Raw genomic sequence first — 10,016 nt, 5'->3', positions numbered from 1 at the left:
TTAAACCACTCGGCCACCCTAAGGACAACACCAATGGACTTGTAAGTACAGAACCAACAGTAGCGCTAGATCCATCTCTCACATGCTTCCAAGTAGCAATAGATGGTCATAGTAGTAGTAATAGTAGTTGTAGTGGTATTCGTTATAGTGTGCAACAACACTGTTTGTGTGGTATGAATGATTGACAGTTTAAACAATTTTCCTCATATGGTTCACACTAAATGTTGTTAAAAAATAAATATTATCATATCCGATATTTCCTCCTCTGAATTAGTTGGAAGAATGTTCCACAGCAGTTCCAGCCCAGAGAAACCTGGTTCCATCTTTACTATTCATTTTCTGACTATAATTAAACCAAAAAGATTCAGGCTCAGGGTGTCCAGTAGTAGTATCCAATAACTCTATGTTCAGTATGCTGTCAGGTCCATTGTGTAGACCTACTGCATGAACCTTTCTCTTACCACAAACTCTTTCTTCCCTCCCTCTCTCTTCTCGTCGTCCTTCACTCCTCTGTTCCTCCTCTCTTCCTCCCTATCGTCCCCTCTCACCTCTCTCTCCTTAGTGTGATGTCATATGTTTTACCTGTCCATTTTCCATCATCTCCAGATTAGTTTAGGTTACGCCCCGCTTCCGCTGCCCCTGTGCCCAACTCTTGGAGCTTGTGGGGATATTTGTTAGGTCGTGAACCCAGCCCCTTCCCCGAGACCAATTTGTTATTCAACCGCAGTCTTTGTTGTGGTTAAAGCCCACATCGAAAATGTACAGGCTGCTGTCGGAAAGTTATTCCCGTAAATTGAGTAGTCATGAACTCAACCTCCATTACCCATTCTCTCTACACAACCTCCTTGTCTCCATTCTGTGCCCATGTCAGGATGTTATTGCAGAGGATGCCAGAGAAGGCCTCCCCTCGTGTCCCTCTGACCCCACCATGGTAACCTAACATGCACATTAACAGACATGCTAGCACACGTGCTGCACGCGTACACACATATATGCAGACACAGTTGTAGAGCATTACATAATAAGCAAACATGCAACTAGCCCCTCATTATCTGGCTGTTGATCAGATGCTTAAACCTAACAAACACATTTGTCATACATTTCTTATGTCGAATTCAAGAACACACAAGCATGCATAAAAATGCATGAACATACGTTTGCAGGTCTTTGAGGCATGAAAACGTGCTCTCAATTATGCATGGGTACTGACTCAATTTACTTTTCAGACTATTTATTTCAACGCTGTGGTTTATGCAAGCCGAGAGAACAAATATATACTATCACACTCACTGCTGACTGTAGAATGCTTGCAGTCAATACTTCAGCTGCATCTGGTGTGACTGTGACCTGTAAAGCGTTAAACCGCTGAGAGAGATGTGTCTTGTCACCAGCTGCAACAAGGCAAATGTAACAAACATGGCGAATGAAATTAACTCTGATGCTGACAGAGAGATAGACCCCATTCTCTTGGGATGGACAGAAAACTGTAGTTAACCCATTGAAGAACCGCAGGAATGCCTGGAATCAGATTGGACAGAAACCTCTCCTCTGAACGCGCACACACACACACACACATTTCTAGAGGAATCGGCCGCTATGTTAGATGGAGAACAATTTGATGATAACACCAGTCAGTAGACCTCTGCTCCACAGAGCCACTTATCAGAGCGCTGCCAGCAGGCGTTTAAAGGAGGTATATGAAAGATTTAAATAAAGATTACTGTGTAATGTTCTCTCTCTTGCTCCATTCTCTCAGACCTCTCTCCCTGTCTTTCTGCTTTGGCGAATCTTTGCTCTATCCCTTCCTCCCCTCATCACTGTCTCCCTTTTCCACACCCTCTCTCCTTTCCTCACATCTTCTCCTGCCCTCTTGTTTCCTTTTCTCTGCTCTTTTCTTTCTACCCCTATTCAGTATGTATTTTCTCTGTTTCATCCCCTTCTAAAATATTCCCAGCTTTTCTATGTACATTAGCCCGTCTTAGCCCTTTTTGGTTCACCCCTCATCTCTTTGTGTAGTGTACCCATGCGCCTGTCTTTCTGCATATGTCTGTGTGTAAAAGTGTGTGTGTGGGTGTGCACACACGCTCACTCATTTGTGTGTGTGAGTCTTTGGCTACACTTTGTGTAGCGGGCCTAGCCTAGTGTAATTGCCTAGCTGATATAAGCGTGAGTATGGATTCCTTGGGCTGCCGGGATTATCATCAGAGAGACTGTTGGGCCTGGCAATACATACACACACACACACACACACACACACACACACACACACACACACAGGCACTGACAATGAGCCCAGCGCTAGTAGAGCTTATCTCCTTACCAAGACGCTTCCTCCCTCACAGAGCTCTGTTTCCTCTTCCCCATCCTTCTGCCCAGCCCTGAGCTCAGCCCAGCTGTAATTACAGCCTTATCACACACACTGGGAGGGTTCACACACACACACACACACACACACTATAAACACACCCGCAGACATCGACGCTTTCACACACATGTTCTCAGAACACACGCTCACGGTCTGAATAGAGGAGTCGTATTTAAGGCCTTCTCCGAATTGAAACTTCTGCTTTTCTGTGCAGAGTGAGAGATGTCTCATTCTCTTACTTGGCTTTCTCTCTCTCTCTCTCTCTCTCTCTCTCTCTCTCTCTCTCTCTCTCTCTCTCTCTCTCTCTCTCTCTCTCTCTCTCTCTCTCTCTCTCTCTCTCTCTCTCTCTCTCTCTCTCTCTCTCTCTCTCTCTCTCTCTCTCTCTCCCCCTCCCTCCCTCATTCTCGCTCTCTCACGGTCCGCAATCCGTTCTGTCTGCAAAGATTATGGCTCTAAAAGCTTGCTGACTCCAGCGAAAACAAAATCTCCTTGTGTAATAATTCTAGTCCAAATAGCCACTTCTTTTCCAGTCTGACGTGGCTGGCTGGCTGGGCGACTGCTGTAAAGGAGCCATCTCCTCCCCTGCTGTGAGACAGATAAATGTCTAATGTCTGCCCTGATGTCAATGTCTCTCTGTCCTCCAGCTCTGATGATGAGTTCAACATGTGCGGCAGTGTCTTTCTGTATATCCATCTGACTGTCATTTTCTGTCCGTCTTCATTTGTTTTCTGCCTCTACGCTTTTTTTTCTCCCCCTTTTTTTCACAGGTACAGTCCCAGCTTTAGAATGTTATAATATCTCCATATTTTTGTCTGACTATTTGTCCGTTTGCCTCTTGTCTCCTTTTGAAGCTGTTAAAGTCGCTGCCTTACAAACCAAAGCAGGTACACGTATGGTTTCATGGCCATATTTCCATGTCCGTCTCCTACCTTCCCTCCACCCTCCACCTATCTAGACCTCATCACTAACACTTCCTGGTTCAATACTAGCCAGCATGCTGTAGGAGGAGACATTATCGTAGACTCATAACTCAGAAATCACTGCAAAACACGGCTTAGGTTCCCAGTTCATATGTAGCGATGTGGTAGATGAGTAGATTCAGTAACATAGTTTCCTTGCAGAGTAAATCCTCCGCTGTATGTACAGTAGCTAAACTCCCTGGGTGCCAGTCACCCTCTTCATCCTTTTGCCCGGCACTACAGAAAGTTGGCATCTTCTATTCTGTCCTGTGTTGTGAGCTGCTTATTTTCTCTCTAACAACCACTCACAGCAACTATACAAGAATGGGAACGCCAAGTCCGTCTAAGCCCTGCTCTTCTCTCCCTCGAGGCCACAAACAAAGCCGGGGGCTCAAGTCTGAAGCCATGTCTTAATGGTGTTAATGGGGGGAAGAGCAGACAGGAGGGGAGGGGTAGTCGGGAAGAAGAGATGGGGGGGGGGGAGAGAAAGAGAGAGACAGAAAGATGGAGTGGGTGATGGAAAGAGAGAAGGGGGACGTACGGGAGGTCGAGAAGGAGTGACAGAGGGAAGGAATGTGAGAGGAAGGAAGGGAGGGAAGGAAGGAAGGAAGGAGAGCAAGTGTTCAGAAAGAGAACAGGCAGACATGGAGGGAGAACAGGGGAACGGAGAAAGGGGGGGAGAAGGAGGGCGGCTGGAGTTTTGTTTAGTTTTCGTGCCAGTGGGCAGCATGTGGGCTGTGTGTGAGGCCTTAGTTAGACAGCATCAACAGGCCACTGGTATTAGTCACATCAAGCCTCATAGCTGCTCAGCGGTGGCTTCAATGTGGCTCGGTTCAGCAGAGGCTCACAGACTTACAGACTCCATCCTCTTAAGTGTTGTGCACACACTCTGCGTGCTTATGTATACACTGGGTAAAGAATAAGAGCAGGTAACAGTATATTTGGGTAGGTTGGCAGCTTTGTTTACTTTTACACTTACATTGTGTGACTGATGGAGAGAATTACTGTGTGGGATTGTGGTTTTGCACCTCTGTGTGCCTCACAGTAACAGGGCTGCACATCTCTTTGCCAGGAATTGTTGCTCGTTTTGCCCTAATCAAACTGTTGGGAGTGATGAGTTGCTCTAACAGTGTGTGCTAACAATCTGGAGTTTGAGCTGGTAAGCTGGACTTACTGAAAGTCTCTGAATGAGTTGGTTTTATTCTAATTGTGCGTGTTTGTGTGTCTAGGTCTCTGGGGCCCCTGTGGTCCTGCTCAGCTCTCTGAACACAGATGCAGTGTGTGAGCGTCTCAACCAGATGGAGGGTGTCGACCCCAACATGCTGCCTCAGTACACCACCACCATCAAGAAGGTACGCACCTTGGCCTGACGATAAAGTTGAAACATTCAAAATCTGCCATGTTGTCACACAGGATTCATGCAGTGTCAGCGTAGTCTCTAGTACACATAGTAAAAGAGTCCTTTATTTTGACTTGCCAAAACATATCAAATAATCAGTTTTTTCAGTGGTTTCCTGATGGTTTCCCAATTTTTGGGATATTCATAAAATGTGTTTTCAATGATAAAGCTTTCTAGTTTAGTTTCAGGGATATTTTTCCTCTTGCAGTTCCCTACGCACCGCCTCCCTGCTTTATTGTGTGTTGTGCTTTTTTTGGCCTGAGCCGTCTTTACACATGTTAATACATTCAATCAATCAGTGAATGAACCAGTCATTCCCCTCCCTGTCCACTGCAGGCCAATGTAAACGGCCGCGTGCTGTCCCAGTGCAACCTGGACGAGCTGAAGAAAGAGATGGAGATGAACTTTGGAGACTGGCAGCTCTTCAGGGGAATGGTGAGACTAGATTCCTCCCTTGGAGACGTCCTCCATTGCTTTAAAGCCTCCTTTGGAATTGTGATTATGTGGGAATTTTATATGTAATACATTTTTTTTTATGTGTAATAGTGTACGACTTTTGGTGAATCAAAGAAAAAGAAATGGGGTATCTGTAGATATGTAAATAAAAAAGAAAGCATCAGTCCAGCAACAACAGTAGCATCAATCACCTTGTTGATCTGCAGTAAAGGCATGGAATAGATTTGTTATAGCATACATGCTCCTCACTCTCTGATACTAGGCAGACACTCCACACTGCCAGGACTCTACCGGCGATTGATTTCAGCTCATGTTTATTCCAAAAAAAAAACCAGCATCTCGTAATACGACATCTTGAGCTCTGCTGAGATATTGGGATGGGAGATTTTATAATCCGTATTACGAGAAGGCCGTTAGTCAGTCAGCCAGGAGTCCAGTCGGCTGGGCTGGGGGTTGAGGCTGGGACTGGCTAGGCTGAAATCACTAACACATGTAGTCGGCTCCACTTCATCAGATGTCGGTTTGTGCTCCTAATACTAAACCAGAGCCCTGGATAAAAACAGTTTGGTCATGTTTTATTGGAGATCAAATGCGGAGCTCGCATAGAAGCAGCTGGAAACTGCAGTGGCCTAACTCTGTGTACATGCAGCTCCAAATACTAACCAGTGTTGTGTTGCCAGGAAGCAGCCAGCACAGCCATCTGGTTCAAGATGGCTGACTGATATCTGGATGAAGGGAGGTTATTGTCAGGGAGGAGTGGACAGCTGAATAGCTCTACTTAAGCAACAGCTCACAGTTCTCCTCTCGAAAGCACATGCTGCTGTTGTTGCCGTTGTCTAACATACTTTTTGTCTGTGTCACGCGCTGTCCAAAAAACTTGTTTACCATTGACTGTTTGACCTAAAACAAAAGTCGAAATACTCACTGACCTAAAACATCAAACTGTGATGCCTGGTTATATTCTGCAGCACAGCCAACAATCCAGTCCTCTGTCCAGGCAAATGTTTGTGTATGGTATATACTGTTAACACCCCATCTTTTCCAGGTGATGGAGCAGCGCCATGCCGAAAGCCAGGCTCTGCTTCAGGACGAGTCCAGAGCTGCCAGTGAGCAGGGCAGCAGCGTGCACCATGGGGAGCCCAGCAGGCGCTCGGGGGGAGCCCAGCATGATGGGGGAGCCTTCAGTCTCAACCTCAGCTTCGAGGAGCTCAGCGGAGCCGGGCTGGAGGAGCCTCCGAGACACAGCAGCAACCCACACTGGCCGGTCAGTCATCTGATCAGGAGCTTAGAGTACATATGCCCATAGCAACGGATGTGTGCACACAGACACGCATTGTTTGTACGCATGCACACGAACACTCATGTACACACTGCACTCGCCCACGTACATATGTGTTTGCTGGTATACAATATGTATATTTGTGTGCAAGCATTTAGCACTCAAGCATAGGATCACAAATACACAAAGGTCACACAAAAACCCTCAAACTGTCACATGGACACATGCCCTCTGCACCAGGCTCCCATTTAGTCAGTGTTGGTGATCTCAGTGGTTTGACATTAACATGTGGTTTTGAGCGAGCAAAGAGCGCAGCTGGAGAAGCTAATGGTGCTCTTGAACGTGGCAGACTTAAAAATACACACACACACCGCACCACACCAAAAGGTGTCAAGGGGCCTCCCGTTTGTTATTTTCACATTCACTTTTTCCCAATTTGCAGAAACTCTGAGACACGAGCACACGCTCGCACACAGACAGCTAGCTCTACTGTTGTTCTGTATGATCTCACATTGTGATCTGTTCCAAATGCAAACCGTTTAACACTGAAAACACTGAGTGGAGGCTTTCTTTGCCACTCACTCTCTTTGCCAATCACTGTTTCAGTGTATCCAGTCAACATTTATTCTTATATACTGAATACTTTGCTGTTTGCTAATGTAATTACTGTAAACACAGTTTTAATTAATACCATTTTAATTGCCACATATTACATTATACTCATGTTTATGCTATTCAGGTGTCATGCACTCTAAGTTCACAGCCCACATCCATATGGCTCTCTGCAGTTAGGTATACCATAAACATATTCCTAAATAAATTCAGGTAGATGTATACACACCGACACAACTTTCTCCCCTCCTGTCAGGTGGCAAATCACTGTACCTCTAGCATGTCCAGCCTCAACTCCCAGGAATCCTCCAATGACATCTGCAAGCTGACAGACAAGCAGCAGGCAGAGTACCGGGATGCCTACAGGGAGTACATCGCTCAGATGGCCCAGCTGGAGATGTCCGGCAGCGGGGGAGAGAGGCCTGTCCAGCCCCACCCTGGACAGTTCCTTCAGACTGCCGGCTCAGAGGACAAAGGGGTGGGTGGACAGTCAGGATTACGCTGTTGAGTTTTGCATCACTGAAATATCTAAAAGCATGAATAGTTCCAATCAAATCCAAATAGAAACTCATACTTTTGGCTTATAGGGAAAGTAGCTCCCAATGTAATTCACTGTAATAACTCAATATCATTAATTCATGTGTAGTAATAGCTCTAGTGTCAGCTTGTGAGTGTCCAGAAGCATGATGTGGTTCTAAAATGGTGTGTTTTTCAGTGTTTTATGATCAACTTAAAAGTAATCTCACATTCCTCTGGCCTGTCCAACAGCAAGGGTCTTACACTGGGCTAATACTATACAGCTTCTTAACTTTCTTAATGACTGGCTTATACTCTATTTCTATTGGCACATAAAGCAGAGACAGGAATCCTCCTCTTCAGAGCCTCTCAGCCAATAGCTCAGGATACTGTATATTTTCTTGTTCTATTCATTGAATCTTCTTCCCATTCCCCAGGCTAAGGAAGGGGCTGACCAAGACAACCGCAAGCCCTTCACCAAGAGAGTCTCCAAGCCTAGCGATGCCACAGACTTCCCGTTGGGGAGCGATGCCCAGCCCCTGGACCCCATCAGCGAAGAGGATGAGAAGCTGGACCACAGCACCTCCTCCAGGGCTCCAGGCTCCAGGATGAAGGGAGCTGGGCCATGCTACCACAAGCTGCCCAGCGATGAAGACTCGGGCTCGGAGGAGGCTGACAACACCACTCCTCTCCTCCACAAGGATGCTCGAGCCGGTGCCGCGTCCATCCACAGAGCCTCCCAGCCCACCGGGCTGCTGACCAAGCCTGGCTTCCTCACCGAAATCCTCCTGGATAAGAAGGACTCGTCCGACTCAGGGATGCGCTCCAGCGACAGCTCCTCGGACCGGTCCCTGGAGGAGGCTGAAGGAGAAGCCGACAGAGACAGAGAGAGAGAAGCAGAAGCTCTGAAGCCCAGTCTGATCGAGCTGGAGCTGGAGGGCCTGGTGAAGAAGAGGGGCCTCCTCCCCAGCAGCCTGAGCGGCCTGCAGGACGCGGCGGCGGCCCGCATGTCCATCTGCTCCGAGGCGGCGTCCGAGGCCAGCCTGATGGCCAGCAGCCCAGATGAGGGGTGGCCGTCCAGCGGGGTCAGCAACCTCAACCGCACCGCCAGCAACACCACCCTTAACAACAACACAAGCAGCCCCAACAACGCCACCACCAACACTAACACCAACAACAGCCATCAGCAGCAGGCTATCAGCACGGGCCCGGAGTCCACCACCTCCTCCTCCGGCCTCGGCGTCCCACCGCCTGTCATCATCACCCCCGGCACCACCAACACCACGGCTGCCACCATCCACCACAACCAGAACCTGCGCACCATCAGCCTGGGAGACGAGAGGGAGAGCGTCCTGTGAGAAGCCAGGGAGGCCACTGTGCTGAGAAGGGTCATTAAGTTGATTGAAGTAGACTGTCTGTTAAAAGATGTTGTGTTGATGTTGTTGTTGTGCTGTTGATGTTGTGGTGAGTTGTTAAAAACAGTTCAAGGAGCTGTTCCAAAGAATTAATGTCAGTGTTCTACTGATGTGAAGAAAATGTAGGAATTGTTGCTGTGAATTAAGGGTAATCACCCATTATTGTCATAAAAAAAAGCTTCAATTACTTGGGTTGTAAAAAAGCCATCCATGTTTATTAAAAAAAGAAGTCTAAGGATACTTTCCTAAATAGATTTGGAATTTGATCGTGCCAGAAATTTTTGAAGTCAAATTGGAATTGCTGTAACTCAGCAGACTGCTTTCTATTATCACATGGCCTTTTGCTGTCCCATGTTTGGATAGTTACAGTGGTAGACTGTGGAGTGATGTGAATATTGTGCTGACGTGGCGATGGTGTGTTTAGTGATGGAATGTTACATGTTGTGGACATCATATGTTACAGAATAAAAAAGATGTAGTCCCACCTGAAAAAGATTAGCCGTGTTACTGAAGCAGTTTGTCTCCAAAGCGTATTGTGCTGTGCTGTAGTTGATAGCTGGAAGATTTGGAATGGCAATGTAAACAGTGGTGCTGTATTTTGTTGACAGTTTCCGTGATAGAAGAGATGTTTTGCGTGCACTAGTCTCCAAAGTGATGAATGCCTTTTCCAAAGTACCTTGTGATACTGTGTTCTGTGAATCAATAAACATTTTGGCTATGTGGACCCTTGAAATCCATCTCTCTTTCCTCTCTTCTCGCACTTAGAGACATTCTTCTCTGTCTTGACAGTACATTTTTTGCAAGACGTTCACATCATGTTTGTGTAATGAAGTGTCTGCTTTAGTGCCTCTCAGGTCGTTTCAAAATAAAGATTTGTGTGGACTAGGATTTGGTTGGCAAGTAAACCACATTACTTTAACTGAGAGTCTTCTCAATAACAGATTAATATTTTATCTAATGCAATTTCAGTAATAAAGGAGGGTGACACGCTGGGAGGGCGTCATTGGAGGGATTC

The 10,016-nt window shown here is 46.6% G+C and overlaps 1 protein-coding gene across 3 annotated transcripts in view; it reads left to right on the top strand.

Annotated features, from left to right (window-relative positions):
- Positions 1–9,725, top strand: part of kidins220a (kinase D-interacting substrate 220a) — a 52,110-nt gene extending 42,385 nt beyond the window's left edge. For 2 of the 3 annotated variants that reach the window (XM_078289419.1, XM_078289421.1), the window contains 7 exons: positions 1–41; positions 3,217–3,249; positions 4,554–4,676; positions 5,060–5,158; positions 6,225–6,443; positions 7,327–7,548; positions 8,024–9,725. The exon at positions 1–41 is cut by the window's left edge and continues 76 nt beyond it. In XM_078289419.1, the coding sequence (XP_078145545.1) occupies positions 1–41; positions 3,217–3,249; positions 4,554–4,676; positions 5,060–5,158; positions 6,225–6,443; positions 7,327–7,548; positions 8,024–8,944 (1,658 nt within the window). In that variant the 3' untranslated portion in view covers positions 8,945–9,725. The remainder of the gene's footprint in view (positions 42–3,216; positions 3,250–4,553; positions 4,677–5,059; positions 5,159–6,224; positions 6,444–7,326; positions 7,549–8,023) is intronic. The other variant, XM_078289420.1, reaches the window with a different exon arrangement.
- Positions 9,726–10,016: the final 291 nt, after the last annotated feature.

This window comes from Centroberyx gerrardi, chromosome 17, assembly GCF_048128805.1.
Source record: "Centroberyx gerrardi isolate f3 chromosome 17, fCenGer3.hap1.cur.20231027, whole genome shotgun sequence".
Taxonomy (NCBI): domain Eukaryota; kingdom Metazoa; phylum Chordata; class Actinopteri; order Beryciformes; family Berycidae; genus Centroberyx; species Centroberyx gerrardi.
The sequence above is the reverse complement of the archived record's forward strand: the minus strand, read 5'-3'. Positions and strand labels throughout refer to the sequence as shown.